The sequence below is a fragment of the Xyrauchen texanus genome, chromosome 29 (assembly GCF_025860055.1).
Source record: "Xyrauchen texanus isolate HMW12.3.18 chromosome 29, RBS_HiC_50CHRs, whole genome shotgun sequence".
Classification (NCBI taxonomy): domain Eukaryota; kingdom Metazoa; phylum Chordata; class Actinopteri; order Cypriniformes; family Catostomidae; genus Xyrauchen; species Xyrauchen texanus.
Genome location: NC_068304.1, coordinates 29,053,021 through 29,074,968, shown reverse-complemented (window position 1 = coordinate 29,074,968; position 21,948 = coordinate 29,053,021). Strand labels below are relative to the sequence as shown.

Below are 21,948 nucleotides of genomic sequence, written 5' to 3'. Positions count from 1 at the left end.
CTGTGTGCCATAGATGGATTCGGAAAGTTGATGAAGGCACTCTGATTCTGATTTGCTCCAGTCCTGCCACAGTCACGAGTAGATACACAAGGAAAAATATTTTTGCACTGAGCTCTGATCATGTCCACGGTAGGGAGGCAGTGGACATGCATAAACTGGTGCATGGACACTTAGGGAAATATCACAGACCAGGGCTGGTAAAGATATCCAGCAAGACTTTGTCCATGACTGCAGATGAGCTTAGATGTTGCCCATCAGACAAAATTGGATGGTTATGGGACAGTCCTAGAATATCTCCCTAAAGATAGAGATGTAGACATAATGAGTTCCAATGTGAGGGATGTCACATTGCAGGTATTCGTTTTACTGCAGATGTAGAACAGATGTTAAAGAAAAAGAAAAGAAAGATAGTGAGCTGGTTTTCCATCTTTAACTTATGTAACTATCTGACCAAATATTTGTCTCTCAGGCAACTGCAATCAATATTCCAATCAGCCAAGCAAGCATCCAAATACATAAATACATGCAAATTGAGACTTTTCTCTTCAAATGCAATAAAGAGTGGATTTCTTAATTAAAACATGTTAACTCCTGTTTAGTGGGATGCCCTGGAGCAGCTCTGTGGGCTGTTAATCCTCTCAATTATCCAGCTCAGAGTACATCACTCTCTGTTTCTTTAATGCTCTATTATTGGCACATGTGGCCGACACCAATAAACTACAGTTCAACACCATATATTAAGCATTTCAGCCATATTGATGTTCTAAGTACATACATTTTAAGTGTTTAATGTCAGCATCATTATCGTCAACAAACAAAATCACAAAAAAATGCATTCCACCTGTCCTCTACTGGTCGGTCAAACATACACTCAGCAGACAATTTCTCATAATCTATGGTTTTTAAGCAAAGTGGCCCCTTGCTTTTGAAACAGGAATTTGTTGTTTGATGTATTGAAGGGATTGTTCCTTTTTATTTATTAGCCAATAGTTTTCAGGTGACATCACAGCAAATGTCTATGATCTGCTGCTTGCTATAGTCACATAGTGCTAACAAGACATGACAGGGTTGTCTGCACATGCAAATGATTCACATGAAAGAGGTTCACATTAAATTTGTACAAGTAGTTTATCATTTATATTAAATATAAGTAACTACAGTGCATTTATAAAACCAGCCCCTGTCTCAAATAGTTACACCAGTCACAAAGTTTCCTCTAAAAGTCCACAAGATTAATCAGCCGTATCTAACTCATGTAGAAGTTGAGATGTTACAGATATAAGAGCCATTGCCCCCTGGAACTACATATTAGCCACAAGTGACTCATTAGCCAAATTAGCCTTGACATTTTTCCTTCCTTTCCCAAAAGAAAAAAAAACGTCCCCTACCGCTAAAGAGACTTTACTTTTATTTTCCATAAAGACCACAGTAATTGAAGAGATAAAACTGTGTGTAAAGAGGGGTGCAGAGTGAATGTGATTCTAATTTTGTGTGTATATTATGCATGTGATGCTGAGCTGTGTGTGTGTGTGTGTGTGTGTGTGTGTGTGTGTGTGTGTGTGTGTGTGTGTGTGAAAGAGAGTTTCATGTCAGGGTCTCCTTCAAAGGGAGACTTAAAGACTTTGTCCCCAGGTCGGGGTCCTGTCATCTCAGCCTACACAACAGGAATTGCCTGTCCGCAGAGTCAGGTCTCTGCCTCTGCTTCTATGTGTGTGAGAATGTGTTTGTGTGTATTTATGAGTGTTTCTTTATGTGTGACATAGTGGGTATCTATACCCATTATTATGTGTGTGTGTGTGTGGTGTAGGGGGATAAATGATTAATTGCCTGTTGCGATAAACTTAAAAGCTTAGAGTGTGGACACTGCTTTTTTGAAAGCTGGTAAACAAGCTCATTCTGGAAAGAAAGACAGAAGAGACTGTAACTTCAGTACAAACAAGCTAAAGGTTTTCAATACTTTTTACAGGTGCATGTGTTAATCATAGACAGCAGCCTTATCAAGCCTTATTGAAGCTGATACTATTCTCTTTCGATTTTTTGCCACTTTTTTGCCACAAGTTGCCTTTGTCACTATGGGTTTTAAAACTGCTTTGGGACAATATGCTAAAAAATGCTTTACAATTGAAGTGAACCTAACTGATGTGAATTAAATTCTATAACTTTTAAGGTGAGTCTCTACAAGCTGCTCCAGAGGGACAGCAGACCATGGCCGACAACAACACCCAGAAAAAAAAGCCCCATTGGACCTCATTGGAGATCGGTCTCCTGACAATTGTTTCTTTACTCTTTGTCATTATTGTGGCTCTCATCATCCTCTTCATCACACAGAGTGGCAAAGGTGAGTGCACGTACATTATTTCAGAATTGTATTAATAATTTACTGGAAGTGCCGCATGTTAATTTCACAATATACTTATACATTTTTAAATCAAAAGTTATATTAGTTAACATTAGTTAATGCACCATGAACTAATATGAACTAACAATGAACAATTGTATTTATCTTAACTAACATTAAACATGTTAAATGTTAGTTCATGATACCTATTGCATTATGTAATGTTAACAAATGGAACCTTATTGTAAAGTGATACCATTATAGTTGATGTTGAACTATCTGTAGGACTAGGAAGATAAAATCCCTAGAAATACTCTTGATAACTAAGGGTTTGGCCTTTTCCACTTAAAATGCTAGGTTAAAGAGTGTATGGAGCAAATGCTGAATCTTGTCTTGCGGAAGTCATTTTACACATGCAAAGCATAATTTGAAGCATAAGTCTAACTCGTACAAAAATATACATAAAAGTTATAGCTGAAGGGACATGTTTTCTTGGTTGTAGGAGCTGGGCGATATATATTAGAAAATTGCATTTCAATTTTCATTTTAGTTATAGGAGGCGTAACATGAACCAGAGAGTAATTGTTGCCAATAAGTGTTTTTTGAAATGTTTATCGCAATAAGTAAAATACATCAAATATGTATAGTTAAAATAAACCTGTCGATTATATCCCTTGATATTGTAATCATGATTATTAATGTTGATAAATAAATTCCTTGTTGATTCTAATGGAAGTGATCTAGTTTTGTTGCATTTGCAGTGTATCTCAACATCTACATTGCAAGTGAGCTGCGCAGCATGTAACAATTCCTAAATAATACCAAATGTTCTAAAGCTTCTTTTAGAGTATCAGGTGATGTTTTTTCAGAATTCATTTTTGTGTGCCACCTCGAACAGATGTGAAACATAAGCATCTGGGCATCAGACTGTTTTAATTCACGCATTAGGATTGGTTGTCATTACTAATCGGACTATTACTTAACTATCACTGGTCTGTAGACTAATTTAAGGGTCTCTGATTTTCATTTACCGTTTAATTGCTTAAAGGACATGTCTGGGATTGCGTGGAATACTCAGCTATTGCAAAAACTCATTGGAAATAGAAACCTTTGACATAACAGGAGTAGACTTAAATCGATTGCTGCAATCGTTAATTTTCACTGCATACCACAATTTATTTTGGTTTTGTGGGTAGCTTCACAGAAAATTCCTGAAAAAACCTGCCAACAATAACAATTCCCCAAACAATTTAACAACATACAAACCTTACAATATGCTATAGCTGATTACCCTTTTATGCCCCTCTACCCACCTCATTAGAGGCCTCAGAGCAGCAGATGGAGCTTCTAGAGACTCAATGAAGCTTCTCACACCCTAATCATCTGCTATTAATGTGCTGATAAATGTTTAAACAGCAGATGAAGACAGAATGCAGAATACGGAGATGATCTCCACATACTCTTCCTCACAGCCACAGGGGTCTGGATGGGAGGGCAGGGTGATAGAGACTGAGGCCAGAGGGTGTCAGCTTGGAGGCTATGGGCTGATGCCTCTTAGCACAGTGAGAGCTACTGATAAACTATCCTGTACATGCACAGAGGACATTTTCTGTTGTCAGAGTTCAGTGAAGCCACTGATGAAACATTTTCTTTAAAAATATTGTAGATGATTTATCATTAATTAAATTATGAATGATGTTTGTTTGCTCATGACCTCGGACCCCTTCTGTTTTTTAATGCTTTATAGATGGAGTTTGCATAACAGCTGACTGCACACAGTCAGGTAAATATATTTTTGCAACATACTGCAAATAATTTATTACTTTGTTTGGTCTTGCAATGTCTGGTAGAATTTTACAGATTTATTTTGTTTTCAACTTATTGGAAATGCTTTGCCACCATGAATAGGGTACAATTTCCCATTAGTTTATTTTATAATCATTGGATGTGTATCCAATCCCATGCTTTTGGGAATGCATACAAGAACTATGTTAGAAACTATTATTTTTAATAACATAAAATTAACCTAGCATGAAAAGTAACAACTTTTCAACACATCAAATGCCTGTATCCTTATGTTAACATAGTGATTTTAGTCTGTCCTACCTCAGTGTCTTGCCAGTCTTGACCTTCTAGACTGTATTCAACAATTAAAATAATAATAAAATAAAAAATACTACAATGTTATAATTTTGAAATAACCTTTTGAAGTGGTATTTAATTAATTATAGTAAAAAAATAGAAACTAATTGTAATGACCAAAATGCCCCACAGACTGTGGACAATCTTATTGCATAATAGTGTTAAACAAAATATAACTAATATTTTTCTTTCTTTTCTTTTTCATAAAATCCTTCACAGACCATGTGTTGAAAAATAAAAAACGTAATTTTTAAGCTTTGAGGACCTATTTTGTAACCTATTTGTGGAAAGTGACATTTAGCATGGTGTATTCATGATGTTTGAGCATAACTAAATGGTTCCCTTTCATTATACTGTAGCATCCCGGCTTATTGATAACATGGATCCCACAGTGAATCCATGCAACAACTTCTACCAGTATGCCTGTGGTGGCTGGCTAAAGAAGAACATCATACCAGAGACAAGTTCACGTTACAGCACCTTTGACGTCCTAAGAGACGAACTGGAGGTGGTACTCAAAGGTACAATTACACCGTCTTACATTGAAAAAATAAGTGCTTTATGTGATAACATAGAAATTAACTGGTTTTATTCAAGTCAAAAATATTACTGAACATCACTGATGGAGAAATTACAGAAAACATAAGGGAGAAGGGGACTGGGTTTGGGTAATGACCTGTGCTGGATTTGAATTCAGGTTGCCTGTTTCCATAAGTGCCACCTTGCAACATGCCAAGAGTATGTGTGCTACCCACCAGTCCAAAGCTCTGACTAAGATCACCTTTCTGACACAATATTGTAATGTACTCTATGGTTCTGCTCCAAAACCTAGTGAGCTGCATTACTGTCTGTGAAGGAAAAATGGGCATGAGGTAATTACAATGTAAAGTCAGACAGGGTACTAGACGCTGCTTCTAATTCTTCGTTTGCTGAGTAGAGTGATTAACAAAAGAGGAAAGCTTTTCTGGCATATTTTTTTATATCTCAATAAAGCAAAAACACCAATTACAGACTTGGTGCTATTCTCACTTTCTTCAGAACACAACAACTGATGCTCTTCGCATGCGCAGAAGTTTGGTTCAGAATACATGTAATGCACATGTAAACGAATATTTGTATTGGATTGCAAAGTTTAGGGGACATAACAGTACAGCAATCTGCAATCGGATTGAATTTATTCGGATTGATGAAAATTTGTGCTTTTAAACACACTGTGTCGAGATTTATCCAGTGTCCATGTTGCGTTCATTAATGAGAACACATGCTCAACAGATGCAGATGTCCCAGATAGGCATAAAGCAAACTACACAACCTTGGCTAAGACTCCGAAGTTGATGGTCTTTCTCTCCAGCTCATGTAAAACGTCTATCCACTCAGTGATGCGATGAGTAAAAATGTTTGTCGCACAAGTCCACTCAACAAAGAGCGTGGTTTTGTCAATCAAACTGAGAGCAGGGATTCTGGAGTAGAAGTGGTGGTGGCGTAGTGGCTTTCTCAGTCACGTGAGTATTCTAATCAAAGTTAGCCAATGGTGGTGGCGTAGTGGGCTAAAGCACATAACTGTTAATCAGAAGGTTGCTGGTTCGATCCCCATAGCCACCACCATTGTGTCCTTGAGCAAGACACTTAACTCCAGGTTGCTCCGGGGGGATTGTCCCTGTAATAAGTGCACTGTAAGTCGCTTTGGATAAAAGCGTCGGCCAAATGCATAATTGTAATTGTAAGTGTTCGAGGCTGCTCTGAATGTCTTTCCACTCTGGGATGTCTCTCAGTAGAGTCCACTCAAGTTTTTCCTGTGTTCTCCAAAGAGCGTCTCCAATTTTGGAGGTAATTTTCTCACTATTCAAAAGAAATCATCTTCTCGCATCTGCTGTCACCAGCTTCATCCAGGGTATCCAACTGCTTTTTTAATGTCTGAGGGTATGAATGATTTCTCCAGCCTGGCCTGCAAGACTTTTCTCAGGTTATGAGTGTACAAAGCTATGGCCATGCACAACAGAATGATAAGCAAAAAGTTCTTCATTTGCGTGAACCGTGTTAGATTCTGGTCTTTGCTTCCCAAAAAAATCACTAACATTGGTATGGCACACTTACTTTTAGCAGCATCCACATGCTTTTTTGTATGAACATGCTGCGCGATGTCTGTGCGGCCTCCATGGGTGATGGAAAAGCGAGCTCCACAAATCTCACACCTCAATTTACTAGGCTCTGTCTGTGACTCCTTTTTTAGAAATGTTAACTTTTTTTGAAGATCCTCATTAAATGTACATGCACGCTTCCTTGATATTTTTCCAGCCACAATTTCAACTGTTTGCTCTTTCAAACTGACGTTCACTAACTGGACGTCTATTGATAGGCGATTGTGATTGGATAGTTTAATCCAATCATGTACTTCAAATAACACTTTGTGATTTTAATGGTTTCACAAGCTGTATTTGGTTAACTTTGATTAGAATACTCACTTGACTGAGAAAGCCACATAGGCGATAGAGACATTTTCAGAGAGGGGAAATACGGGACAAAACACAATTTTTTCCAAATAAGTAGGGACACTAGACAAAGTGCTTAAATACGGGTCTGTCCTGGGAAAAATTAGACGTCTGGACACCCTAGGGAGATAGTATTGATGTTTAGTATGTACAGGAAGTGGATTGACGATGTGGGAATGGCTCTGGGGCGATGTGAGCCCTCAAATTAAGATCGACCCTCAGCTCCTGGAGAAACTAGAGATCTGCCATCTGACCGGGAATGAAAAGCTTATTAGCCCCAGCATGGGCACTGATTTATAGGGACAATTCCAGAGCAGCACCTTGAGGTCAAGGGATGTTTTAGAGGTGGTGTGAATGGGGAAACGTGTGCTAATGATCATGTTCCAGGTGGTGGAGGGAGGACTGCTTGACCTGAGAGAGCAGTGGTAAGTGCTTATGGTTTGGCTGGAGAGGTTGGAAGCTGTGGGGGGCTGGGCACAGAGGGAGGCTCGTGAATGTGTTGTTAAGTTACATGTTATGGAATCTGTGGGGAGCTCTGCTACAGGGGTCAAATGCTACCAGTGCTCTCACATTACCTGAAGAGATGTGCTTTTCCATATACACAAGCAATGATAAGAATGTCAAAACTAATCTCACTATTTTCTCTCTCTCTGATATTATATATATATTTTTTTAGGTCTAATTAAATTTAATTACCTCTGGATTGCCTCTGACCTAACTCTTGTTTATTTGGTGTCACATGCATTTGAGTAGGATAATCTATACTATTTTGACATACTGTAATCTTGCTTAAATACATTTAAAAAGCTTACTTAATCAAAATATGAGTTTTGATATGAGTTTTTGGGTTTTACTGTGTTTGGGTTAAATTCCGCCTTTTGTCTCTACTCTTAAAATTTCCTTTAAAATTACTTAGAATAATAATAATAAATAGTACTGAAAATAAAGCTTGATTTCATCGCAGTGATTTGGTCACGGTGAAGATTGGGGAGTTGTGAGAAAGGTCTGATCCGGATATAATTAGCCATAGTTTTAATATAGTAATATTGTAGGAACCATGTTTTGTTAGCGGAAGACATAGTTTTAATGCAGTTACCCACCGTGTTACTATAGTAATATCTTATTAATATAGTAACCATATTAATTTTGCGGTAACTATGATTTCACTACAGTACTATGGTTCCTTTAGTAAAATCATGGGTAATTTTTGTTAGGTTTAGGGGTAGGGATTTTTTGTAGGGTGTAGGGAGTTTGTGGGACTCGATAAACACAATAAACACACTACAGTGATGCAACTATGCTGTATTTTAGTATTTAATTAGGGGTGAAAATAATATCTGCCACTATTTGCACTTTGCGCAAAGAAGCATTCCACTCTTATTTAATCTACAAACAAATAGAGAAAAACAAATGTCCAGTCAGAATTTATTCCTTGATGCTTTTTATCGAAGTGTGATAACTGTTTCACAAATCACATGCACAAAGCAGCACGTGAGTTTGAGCTCCACCCTATCAGGCCTTTAGAATTTTTTCAGAATCACTCAACAGTTCAAATGAATGCGCATCTTATGTCAGATTGTCAGATTCATCAGCAAATCAGATTGATTTATTTGTTCTTAGTGGGTGTGATCTTTAGGATATGTCCTGGTCGAGGCCTTCTAGCTGGCCTTGAGTGACGCAATCATGTCTTAAATAATATACATAATTTGAAAGCGAAGAGCCTGATATCTTGACTAGTAGGCTGTCATCACTGCTGGTATTGCCATTGAGAAAGAGATACTTACGGATTTAAAAAAGTAGTTATGAATGTAACTATGGATCTGTGAGACCAAAGAATGATGTCACTATGGTCTAAATAGAATGATAACCTTTGTTCTGTCTTCCTCGTGACCTTATGTAAACAAAGTCAAGCCCATGACCCCGGAGGCAGAACTTCCCGCACTATAAAAGTGGGTCGAATTTCCAGCTCGTCCTCTTACCTTGAACGCCCCAGTGTTCTGAGGCAAGGATAGTGATGATCATCCTTTGGTCTCACAGATCCATAGTTACATTCATAACTTACAATCTGTTTCGACCTCACTCTGACCGTCACTACGGTCCAAATAGGATGACTCGCATCAAAAGGGTCGTGAGGAACTGAAATTTCTAAATGATCAGAAACTCACTGGTCAGCAGACATCAGAACTGCATTGCTCACAGGTGTTGCACAGGTCACATCAACTCTGTAAAATGTTGTAAATATACATGGTGTGGACCATGATGCTGCAGCAAAAAAATCTCCCACAGCAACTCATTTCAGTGCAGCCATTGAAGTGGCTACACTTCTGGTTGAGTGGGCTCATATTCCTGTAAGAATTGGAAACCCTTTTCCTGCATACGCATAGAGATGACATCAATCAACCAATGTGAAAAATGCTGCTTGGAGAGTGGTTAACCCTAATCTGGCTTTTCTGTAGCAGACAAAAAGCTGAGAATAAGACTTCCTTGAAGGCTGAGTATGCGTTACATAGGAACATAATGCCCTAACTGGACATAGAGTCAGTAACCCCTGCTGCTCTGCCTGTGAAGAGGAAGAGGGTTGAAATCGAACCACATCCAGTACTTGATTTATAAACTTTCTGTGAGAAATGTAATGTTGTACATATTGTTCTGTTCTGTGTACGTGTCTCTTGGCCTCCCATGTATGATCTGTTGACCCCAGATGCAGGCTGCAGCGCGCACGATAGTGAGTCAGCATATTTAGCAACTGCTGACTGCATTCTCTTCCCCTTTATCATGTTCCGCATACTTATTTCTGTGATCTGATTAAGGTCACACCTCGTCCACCGAGGTCAACCGTGAGGCATCACGGCTGGAACACCTATACATGGCCTCTTTGCATTAGACCCATATTCTTCTTGTTACCGCTCTCCCATTGGCTGCTTACTGTCTCATGAACATATAAATTACCTGCTTGCTCTAATAAACATTGAGTAGATTGAATACAAACCGAGTGTGTGTGTCATTCTTTCTATTCCCTTCGCGAAGTCTACAGAGACCCAGCCTCATGACTGCGCTTCACTGGGCACGAACATAGACATACGGGACCGGGAGAATTGGAGATCGTGACCAGATCCAAAATATTCCTAACACTTTCCATCTTAAACAATCCTCACTAAAGAGAGTGTGCACAGTTCTCCTACTTGTCTGGCAGAAACGAGAGAGAATAGAAAAGACATCATGAGTGATAAAGCTTTCAAATCTGCTTCAGAAATCAGCTCATTGGGAGATTTAGTGAGAGAGTTCAAAACGAGAGGTAAGTCCCAGCTTGGTGTCTGCAAAGCGTGGCTTGGACACAAGCGACGAGTTCCCTTGATGTACTGACACACTAAGGGATGTCAAGCCAATGGCAGGCCATTCACCCCCTCATGAAATGCTGAGATAGCCGAGGCATAAAATTTAATTGTACTAGTTACTTTGCCCAGATCTAATTGAGACGGCAGGAAGCAAAGAACAAGCAGCACAGGACAGACTACTGGGTCAACTTTTATGCCCAAACACCAGTCTAATAAGATTCTCCATTTAAGTGAGGAATTAGCTTGTGTAGATAATAATAATAATAATAATAATTTAATTTGTAAAGCACTTTATATTTAAGCAAATCCCAAAGTGCTACATGATAAAAACAGGTAAGTGCTAAACATATAAACACATGGAGAGCATGAAGATAAAGTTCAATCATAAGCTCTCCTAAAAAGGTGGGGTTTAAGGCCATGTTTAAAAGCATCCACAGTCTGAGGTGTCCTCAGGTGGTCAGGGAGAGCATTCCACAATGTGGGAGAAGCAAAGCAGAAAGCCCGATCTCCCATTGTACGGAACTTGGTCCTGAGAGGTTTCAGTAGATATGCTGAGGCAGATCGGAGGGCTTGTGTTGAGGTCTGTGGGGTTAGGAGTTCCTTGAGGTAGGAGGGGGCTTCACCATGAATACATTGGTGGGTAAGGAGGGAGACCTTGTACTCAATCCTGAATGAGACAGGAAGCCAGTGGAGTGATTTAAGGATGGGGGTGATGTGGTCATGTTTGCGAACCCTCAACAGGATCCTAGCAGCGCTGTTCTGGATGTACTGCAGGTTCTGAAGGCTTTTCTCAGGGATCCCGGTGAGGAGCGCATTGCAGTAGTCCAGCCTGGAGGAGACAAAAGTGTGGACAGGCTTTTCCGCATCTGCCGGAGTGAGTGTGGGACGTAGTTTGGCGATGTTCCTGAGGTGGAAGAAGGAGGTCTTGCAGAGATGTTTGATATGAGCCTCAAAGGTCAGATGGGAGTCCATTTTAACACCCAGGTTGGTAACTGATGTTGAAAGTGGAATATTTTGACCAGAGAAGGTGATGCTGGTAATGTCAGATGACCGAATCTGATGTGGAATGCCGACTAAGATGGCTTCAGTCTTGGAGCTGTTTAGCTGCAGAAAGTTTTGCTTCATCCACGCCCTTACCTCCTCCAGGCAAGTAGTCAGAGTGGATGATGGCAGGGCAGCAGAGGGGATTGGGTTTGTCCTGAGGTAGAGCTGAGTGTCATCAGCATATCAGTGGAATGGAATTCCATGCCGACTGATGACTTGGCCAAGGGGGAGCATGTAGAGAATAAACAGGGTGGGGCCGAGCACTGAGCCTTGAGGAACACCACAGGTTATGTTGTGTGTCAGGGATTTAGCCTCTCCCAAGGCGACATGCTCAGTTCTCCCGGTGAGGTAGGATGAGAACCACTCATGGACAGAGTCAGAAACTCCAATAGTGGAATTTAGACGGTGGAGGAGGATGTTGTGGTCCACAGTGTCGAATGCTGCAGTCAAGTCCAGGAGGATGAGAAGAGTTGGGTAGCCAGCATCCGCAGTCATCAGCAGGTCATTTGTGACCCTGACCAGGGCTGTTTCTGTGCTGTGGCCAGGGCGGAAACCAGACTGAAATTTTTCGAACAGATTGTTTTGTTTTAGATGGTCCTGGAGCTGTGCGGCAACTACTTTTTCCAGAACCTTGGAAAGGAAAGGAAGGTTGGAGATGGGCCTGTAGTTTGCAAAGACTTCTGGGTCTAGGGTGGGTTTTTTGAGAAATGGCCTGATGACAGCGGTTTCCAGTGTTGATGGAACATGGCCAGCCTGGAGGGAGTGGTTAATGACCTTTGTGATGAGGGGACTTATGGCATGAAGGTTGGATTTTACCAGGGCTGTGGGGAAGGGGTCCAGGGCACAGGTGGATGGTTTCATCTTTTTGATGATGTCCTCAACCTCTCGCTGTGAGATGACCGAAAAACAGCAGAGAGGTTTGGACATCCCAGGCTGTGGGTTGGCAGTCGGGACAGGCAGTGTGGAAGAACTGGATAGCAGGGAACTGATGGTGTCTATTTTTTTTCTGAAAAAAGTGATGAAATTGTTGCACCTCTCTTCTGTGGCTTCTGAATGAGAGTGAGTTTGCGGTTTGAGGATGTTATGTATGGTAGAGAAAAGTTGCTTGGAATTGCCAGGGCTGGTGTTGATAATGTTGGAATAGAACTGTGAACATGCATCTTTTAAGGACCTTGCATAGTACTTCTGATGTTCTCGGTAGGCCTGCCTATGAACAGTTCAAGGACACGCCCAGCTGTTTTCATTTGCTGGAGTTTGTAGGTGTACCAGGGGTTGTGCGTAAGAAGCTGATAGTTCTAATTTTAACAGGGGCGTGGAGATCTAGGAGACTGCTCAGAGATTGATTGTAGAAGTCTGACTCAGTGACTGAGGAGAAATCAGCAGAGGAGAGATGTTGGAGGTCTATGGTCAAGATGTCCGGGTTTATCTTTTTCAGGTCCCTATAGCAAATTTGACGCTTGTCTTTGTTGTGTGGGGAAAGGAGTGTCAGCTACATTGAGATGGCCTTGTGGTCAGACACACCCAGATCGTGCGCCAGAAGGTTGCTTATGGGGGCGGAGTTGGAAATGACCAGGTCCAGTGTGTGCCCCCTGGAGTGTGTGGGGACATCGACATGTTGTTGGAGGTTGAGACAGTCCAATAGTTGCAGAAACTCAGCTGCAAAGTGGCAGGAGGGGTTGTCTACTTGAATATTAATATCTCCAAGTATAATAATGTTGGCAGAGGTGGTGCAGAGTGTAGTGAGAAGGTCGTGTATCTCTGAGATGAAAGCTGAGTTGGATTTGGGGGGCCGGTAGATGAGGAGTATTGTCATAGGGACGGGGATTTTACATTTAAATGCAAGGCATTCAAATGAGGACAGTGTAGGCAGGGGGAGGGGGGACAGCTCCAAGTTCTGTCGGTGTATGACAGCAAGACCGCCACCACGACCAGTGCTGCGGGCTCTCTCCAGAAAGCTGTAACTGGGGGGACAGACTTCATTAAGCGCTGAGTAAACCCCTGGCTGGTGCCATGTTTCTGTCAGGCACATAAAATCTAATCCTTTGTCCATGATGTGGTCTTGTATGAAGGATGCTTTATTTGTGAGGGATTGTGTATTGAAAAGTTCAATTTTAAGTGTTGTTGCTGTGGTGAATCTCTGTAGAGGCCACAGTACACTGGAATCCACTCCGCGCTTTCTGGCCTGCTTGGTGTGGAGAGATCTTGCGGTGTTTCCCGTGCTGCTCAGCTGAGCGTGCAGAGATCTCACAATGTTTCCCGTGTAGCTAGCACATAGAGCGACACTGCTCTGATGACACGGCAGACGTGCAACAGTGCTCCAGATGGATGGAATGTGTAAAGCAGGCTGGCCAGGCTGATGGTAAACAAACTTTCGACGGGAACTTCTGTGGATGTAACGCGGATGGCGCTGAAGTCCAAATTCTTTGATGGCTGCGATGCACGTTGGAATGGAACGGTTGTTGAGAGTTAGCAGCTGTGGGATAGAGTATTTGAGCTTCATGCCGGTCGCCGAAAGTGTTAGCCAAACACAGAGATGGAAGACTGTCAAGCACAGGGAGAAGATGGTCCATATCATAGCAGCGGGGTGCGCAAGTCAAAACCGGACCGGGACAGCTAGATGGCTGCCCCAAGAGTGAAGTTAAAACTTTGTAGTAGCAGCGCTGGAACGACGGAGAAATCCGGGTGTTCACCACTGACAGCGGGAGGTGAACAACAATCCGCTGATGTTGAAGGAGATGTCAGTAGGTGAGTAAAGCCTCTCCTGATCATCGTTGTCTTAGGTGATGGATGATGGATAGGATGGAGCTCTAGTATTGCTCAGTGTCTCACGGATAGTCTCATCTAACTGCTGAGAGACACACTCTGCAGAGGCCAAACCCATAATCACAGAGCAGTTTGGTTTGGATGCCAAATATGTCCCTCTGCTTGTGACAGAAAATATGCTTGTGACGTTGTTGTCACAGGTAACCCTGCATTAGCTGAATCAGGTCTGGAAACCATGGTCTTCCTGGCCAGCATGGAGCTACCAGCAGATCTGTGCAATAACCCTCCTTGACCTTCCTGCAACAACACTGTCGACCATTCTTGTGACAGAGCATCTAGGCCTAAGCTGCCCCTCTGTACCATGAGGGAGTACCACTCCTGGAAATGAGTTGTTTCGCTGGATGCAAAGAGATTGAACTGAGACTCTCCTGGGAGAGGCCTTGTCCTGGACAAAACGTCAGCTGCTCTGTTTGCCGCACCTGGGATGTGAATGGCTCTCAGAGAGGTCAATCAGGGCCATGCCCATGTTGTTAGTTCTTTTTCCACCGTAGTGACCATGTTCCCCCCTGGTGATTTATATTGTACACTGCCGAGGTGCTGTCCGTTCTCACCAGTACATGCTTGTGGTGTTTGAATGGGAACAGTCCCTTGAGATCAAGACGCATGGCCCTCAGTTCAAGTCAACTCAAGTGGTTTTTATTGTTGTTCAACCATATACAGTTAGTACAGTACACAGTGAAACGAGACAACGTTCCTCCAGGACCATGGTGCTACATAAAACAACATGGGACAAACACAGAACCACATGAGACTACACAGACTAAATAAAATACCTGTATAAAGTGCATGTGCAAATGTGTGCAAAAAGTATGGAACAGTACAATAAATTACTAAAAATTGACAGGACAATGGGAACAGTGAGAGACAGTGCAGCACCGAACAGTAAACATTAGTGCAAAAAGATGACAGTTTCTAAAACTGTCAAATGTAAACATAACATACTATGAGATAGTGCTCTATGCACATAGCAGTTATTGAGGTAGCAGCCAGGTATAAAGTGACAATAATTAAAGTGCAGCTCAGGACACTTGTGTGTGTGTGTGTGTGTGTGTGTGTGTGTGTGTGTGTGTGTGTGTGTGTGTGTGTGTCAGTCCAGTCTCTGAGTACTGAAGAGTCTGATGGCTTAGGGGAAGAAGCTGTTACACAGTCTGGCCGTGAGGGCCCGAATGCTTTGGTACCTTTTGCCAGATGGCAGGAGGGTGAAGAGTTTGTGTGAGGGGTGTGTGGGGTCATCCACAATGCTGCTTGCTTTGCGGATGCAGTGTTTTTTGTAAATGTCTTTGATGGAGGGAAGAGAAACCCCGATGATCTTCTTGGCTGTCCTCACTATCCTCTGCAGGGCTTTGCAGTCCCAAACCAGGCAGTGATGCAGCTGCTCTCAATAGTCACTCTATAGAATGTAGTGAGTATGGGGGATGGGAGATGTGCTTTCCTCAGCCTTCGAAGAAAGTAGAGATGCTGCTGGGCTTTCTTGGTAATAGAGCTGGTGTTGAGGGACCAGGTGAGGTTCTCCGCCAGGTGAACACCAAGGAATTTGGTGCTCTTGACGATCTCCACAGAGGAGCCGTCGATGTTCAGCGGGGAGCAGTCACTCTGTGCTCTCCTAAAGTCACCATCTCTTTTGTTTTGTCCACATTCAGAGACAGGTTGTTGGCTCTACACCAGTCCATTAGCCGCTGCACCTCCTCTCTGTATGCTGACTCGTCGTTCTTGCTGATGAGACCCACCACGGTTGTGTCATCGGCGAACTTAATGATGTGGTTCGAGCTGTGCATTGCTGCACAGTCGTGAATCAGCAGAGTGAACAGCAGTGGACTGAGCACACAGCCCTGGGGGGCCCCAGTGCTCAGTGTGATGGTGGTGGAGATGCCGATCCGGACTGAGTGAGGTCTCCCAGTCAGGAAGTCCAGGATCCAGTTGCAGAGGGAGGTGTCCAGGCCCAGCAGGTTCAGCTTTCGAATCAGGTGCTGAGGAATTATTGTGTAGAATGCTGAGCTGAAGTCTATGAACAGCATTTGAACATATCGTCCTTTTTATCTAGGTGGGTGAGGGCCAGATGGAGGGTGGTGGCAATGGCATCGTCCATTGAACGGTTTGGACGATATGATGTGCGCGATACGATGTGCGCGCTTTGCCTCTCTGATGGCATGGGACAATTTGTCCCTCGCTGTTCTTAGGGCGGCCTTGTCGCCTGCTCTGAAGGCGGAGTCTGGGGTTCTCAGCAGCGCACGCACCTCCACAGTCATCCACGGCTTCTGGTTGGAGCGTGTGGTGATGGTCTTGGAGAAGGTGACAACATCAAAGCACTTGCTGATGTAGCTGGTCACAGATGCTGTGTATTCCTCCAAGTTGGTAGAGTCGCCATATGTTGCAGCCTCCCTGAGCATGTGCCAGTCAGTACACTCAAAACAGTCCTGAAGAGCTGAGATGGCTCCTGCTGGCCAGGTTTTAACCTGCTTCTGGAGCAGTTTTGTGCATCTGAGGAGCGGTCTGTATGCTGGAATTAGTATAACAGAGATGTGGTCTGAGTAGCCGAGGTGGGGGCGGGACACCGCCTGGTACGCGCCTGGGAAGTTTGTGTAAACAAGATCAAGCATGTTCGCCCCTCTCGTTGCAAAGTCCACATACTGATGGAATTTAGGGAGCACTGTCTTGAGATTCGCATTATTAAAATCTCCAGCGACAATAAACAGTCCGTCAGGGTGAGCATTCTGCAGTTCACTCATAGCCCCATACAGTTCACAGAGCGCTTCCTTAGCGTCAGCGCTTGGGGGAATGTAAACTCTTTGTAACGTATTCAATGGAAAGGAGGAGGCGAGAACCGGCTTGATAATATAAATAATAGTTTAATGATAAACTTAAAAGAAGACACAAACACACACATGACGGACATGTCCACTAACGATCTCTCTCTCCCGCACGACACCCTGCAGTCGACCTTTAAACCTCAGAGGCTTGATTAGCCTAATATGGGACTGGGTGTGTATGATCACGACCCGGCCCCACCCTCCGCCCTGCCACACTCTTGTTATAATAACAGTGGTGAATTCCCGTGGTAAATAAAAAGGTCTGCATCTAACAGTCACAAGCTCCACCAGCGATGAGCAGTAACTAGAGACTAGCATAGAGTTATTGCAACATTCCGTGTTGATGTAAACACACAAGCCACCACCGTGAGTCTTACCGTTTCTGTTGGCATGAACAGCCGTGCTTTCACTTCCTCGCACACCGCTTACGACGTCCCCTCACCTGGGCACTGGCATCAGGTGGCGCCGAGGACTGGAAGCCTGGTCTCCGCAGCAAGCTGAGTTTGCGTAGCTACTCCTGCAGATCATCATGCAGCTTGGTTGTTGCATGAATCTTATATTTTTATCCGGAGTGTCAGCTGCGTGCTACCGCGCCACCATCTTAGATCTAGTCCTAGTTCTAGTTCTAGTACATTTATATGCTGTGATAACCAAGGGGGCTTCCACGGCCCCTTACTGACCTGCCTTTCCAGACTGCTCCCCAACCTGTCAGTGATGCATCCGTTGTGATCACTGATCTTCTGTGAGGAAGATTTCCCAGTGGGGTTCCTCTCATAAGGAAGTTCCTGTTTCTCCAGGGGAGCAGGGCCCATATGCAGGACTGTGCCACCTGCAACCTCACCTCTTTGTCCTTTTTTGGTTGGAGATGAAAAAAATTGAATCAACGCTGTTCAGGGCATGCCTTCAACAGTCCCAAGGGAATCACCATTGATGCTGCTGTTATAAATACGCACAGTTTCTGAGCAGTCACCAGTTTCCCTGGCTGAAAGTGTCTTAAAAATAAATTTTCACAGAATCAAAGTGGAGTCCAAGAAAGATTATTTGTTGACAAGATTGGAGACTTCTTTTCTTCCAGTTCACTATAAACCCCAGAGATTGAACATGGGCCAGTACTTTCTCTGTGTTCAGTAAAACGTGATCTCGAGAAGGGGTGCAGATTAACCAATCAGCCAGACATGGCAGGATTTTAATACCTATTAACTGAAGGGGGGCTAAGGCTGACAAAACCACCCAAGTAAAGACCATTGGTGCCAGGGACAGGCCGAATGGTAGAACCTGAAATTGGAAAACTTGGTATTGGAAAGCAAAGCGAAGAAAAGACCTGTGTTCTGGACAAATCGAAATGTGGAAATATGCATCTTTTAAGTTGAGGGATGTAAACTACTCTCCTGCACTTATGGACTGCATTACTGTCTTGAATGAGTACTTTCAGGTATTTGTTGAGACGCCTGAGGTTGAGAATAGCTACAGCCTGCACCCCTGCCTGAGTTCCTCTGTTGACCTCCGCCTCGGGACTGAGGTCTCCTCTGTGAATGTGTGGGATTCTGACTGTGGGTACAAAAACTCTGCTCCTGAACACCAGCAGTACCACCACTCACATGCCTAAACCAAGCAGAATACTGCAGCTTTTGAGGTACTCTAGCCATTTGTCTGAAAGCCTGGTTTGGTTTATGACAAGCCCGTTGAACAGTTTGTCTCAATGCAATAGAGCGCTCAGCCCTATCCAGCACATTATGAGAATCTGGATAAAAGACTTGACCGGGCATTAATTGGAAATTCATCAGTTCATTCCTTATGGCATCTGGCAAAGAAGTCTGTGCCAGCCATATTTGCCTGCGACATAAGAGAGCTGATGACATACTCTCCCCTACATCACGTGTCAGTTGTGAATGAGCCGCCAAAGCGGAATCAATAAGAGTTTTGGAATCCTGATCCTCTGCACCTATTGTTTTCCGCAAGGCTGCCAGGAGGATAGCCAAAGCATTTCCCATACGAGCTGCACGTGCAGCAGCATTAAAAGAGCATGAGATCATGCGGTCGATTTAGCACACTCCTTACCAGGACAGTGAGGATTAGCAGATACTCAGGCTGGCCCTAGGGTTGTCCATGATGCTACTGACTGCTCTACCCATGGCATATCCCCAAGACCGGTTTCTACTGGGTAACAGGCATTAGCTAATCATCTACAGCCTGTATTAAATTGGGGCTTTTGAGATGGTTCCTTCCATACTGTTTTCAGCATTAGTCTGAGATATGCCCTCCCAGACACCTCCCACAGGAACTGGTTCAGACGCGAGTGGTTTTAAACCAACAATCTTGGCTGCACTAAATATTCTATTAACAAGAGTATTTGCATAAGATTCTTCCACCTTTGTCGATTCCACATCCACTTTCACGTTATCTGAATGGAAATTTCCCCGATGGTTTTCCCTTTCTGATTGCAGAGAGTGGGGAGCAAAACTAGACAACACATCAACCTCATCTGTATCACTGAAGTATAAGTCTCTACAGAACAGTAATATGCATTTCTCAATCAGTGGGTGTTTTCGAACAGGGATAGGCATTTTTCAACTATCCAATGTAAGTGAATCTCAATGTAGTAGGCAAATTGTGTAAAGCGGCAGAAAAATAGATATGGGCGGATCGATCCTAAAGTATCGATACTTTCGATACTGATGATGCATCGAAAGGATCGATTCTCAAATTAAAGTATCGATTCTACTTGGGATTTTTAACACAATTGATTTTTATTCAGTGTGAATATTTATATGGTATAAAAATATGCACTTAACGTGAATAGGAACTATTCTTCCGCTGTGCGCATTCTGCTGTGCACATGCAAACAAGGCATAACGTTCACTCTGTCAGAGTCAGAGAGCACACTCAGCTCAGTTTTAAAGAGGGATGCAAGTGCATTACTGAGGCCATGGCTGACAGAAAAAGAAGCATCATATGGAGGTATTACACTCCACTTAACAATGATGAAGCTACTTGTGACATTTGTCAAAACACAATACGCCATTGTGGCAATGCCACAAATATGAGGTAGCATCTAAAAGTCAAACATCCTAAAGAGCATGACGAAGTACAGCTGAGGCGAACAGAGGAGGTTACACAGACATGATCCCCATATTCTGGCATGAGGCAGAGTTCTTTACCAGAATCCTTTCAGAAAGGCAGGCATTATCCAGGTACAAAGAGGTTATATTAGATTATTTTAGTTATGTGAATTGATATCTCATGAGGAGGAGAATATTACAGTAAAAAGATGCTGTGTATATAGTATAAAGCTTTAGAATTGACCTTATAATTCAAAAAGTTAGATTTCTATCAATACATTTGAATACATTTTGCATTAGCCTATGTCTATTTTTGTCACCTGGTATCTAATAACTATAGATTATTTATTTATACATAATTTAAAAATGATTTATTAAATAAATTACATTTACAGTTAAATGTGAAGTAATACCTGGTAGAGAGTTTTACTGCCATTATAAATTATTGTCTACATGTAGCACAGCTTTGAAGACATATATATGTAATATATTTTATAGATGACTCACAGAGAGCATCAGAAATTACAAGAAGCATAGGAGAGATGATTGCGAGGGACCTCCAACCAATCTCGGTTGTAGAAGAGGTTTTATTGCATTCGTCAAGACTCTTGATCCATGTTATCAAATCCCTAGTCGGAAATGGTTAATGGAGGGCACAATTAACTAAATGTATGCTGACTGTAAAGTAATTGAAACATTACAACATGCAAATCATGCGATTCTCACATCAGACATTTGGACCTCAAGGTCCACAGAGGCATATTTAACTGTGTCCTGTCAATTTATTGATATCTGGAAAATGCAGGAATTTGTCTTGGAAACCTACAATATTAGTGCACAGCACACAGCTGAAAATATTAGTGCAGAGCTGAAAAGAATATCTGAAGAATGAGGCATAACTCAAAATGTGCTTGCAGTGGTCACAGACAATGGTCATAACATGGTTTCTGCAGTGCATAAGGCTGGGTGGACGCACTACCCATGTTTTGGCCACACCCTGAACTTGGTGGTCCAAGATGCGATAAAAACATCTCCTGAGATCTTTCACCTTCTGGAAAAATGCAGAAGCATTGTATCGTTTTTCCACCATAGCACAAAAGCCCCAGAGAAGCTTTAACAGATACAAAAGCAACTGAAGATGGCAGAACATAAACTGATCAATTCAGTTGAAACCAGTTGGAATTCAGACTTTTGCATGCTGGAAAGGTTTCAAGAACAACGGGAACCAGTTACCACAGCCCTCTGTCTATTTGGGAAGAGTAACCTGTGCTTTTCCAATGAAGAGCTGTCTGTTATCCACCTGGCTTTTGAGGCCTTGAGACGTTTTGAAGAGGCAACACGAAAATCAGCAGAAAAACATGTTTCTGTCTCAAAGGTCATTCCCCCTGTGTCACTGCTTTTTAGAGCAATTGTTGTCAGTGCGCATCAAGGTAGCTCTCTTGCCACAGAACTAACACAGCAGTGTCAGCGAAGATTCCGTGAAACTGAAACCAATACACAGCCTTTCTGCCAGCACCTTCCTTGAAATTAGATTTAAAAATCTTGCATTTCGTGACAAAGATCATGTACAGGTCGTGAAAAAGCGACTCCTATGTGAAATACTGGATGTACACGTGCCCACATCAAAGATAGCTACTGCACCACCACTAGAAGCTACCTCAACATCTGGCATAAGCTCTGCCTCAATACCTACAGAAAGTTGTGCCTCATCAGTGACTTCTCCAATGACCCCATGTACTGCCTCAGCTGCAGCTACAGGAGGCATATGGGAGGATTTTGACTATCAAGTTCTGTCAGCACAACATCATCAATCGACAAACACTGATTCAATAATTGAAATGCGCCGCTATGCAGAGGAAAAGGTAATTCCCTGCAACCATGACCCATTGGTTTGGTGGAGAAATCACGAAC

General features: G+C 42.7%; 1 protein-coding gene across 3 annotated transcripts in view; it reads left to right on the top strand.

Annotated features, from left to right (window-relative positions):
- LOC127622828 (neprilysin-like) overlaps positions 1-21,948 on the top strand; it is a 94,680-nt gene that overhangs the window by 35,996 nt on the left and 36,736 nt on the right. The window contains exons 1-4 of one of the 3 annotated variants that reach the window (XM_052096931.1): positions 1,634-1,688; positions 2,168-2,338; positions 4,086-4,121; positions 4,840-5,001. In XM_052096931.1, the coding sequence (XP_051952891.1) occupies positions 2,206-2,338; positions 4,086-4,121; positions 4,840-5,001 (331 nt within the window). In that variant the 5' untranslated portion in view covers positions 1,634-1,688; positions 2,168-2,205. Of the gene's footprint in view, positions 1-1,633; positions 1,689-1,710; positions 1,947-2,167; positions 2,339-4,085; positions 4,122-4,839; positions 5,002-21,948 lie in introns of those variants that run through there. The other 2 variants (XM_052096930.1, XM_052096929.1) reach the window with 2 other exon arrangements.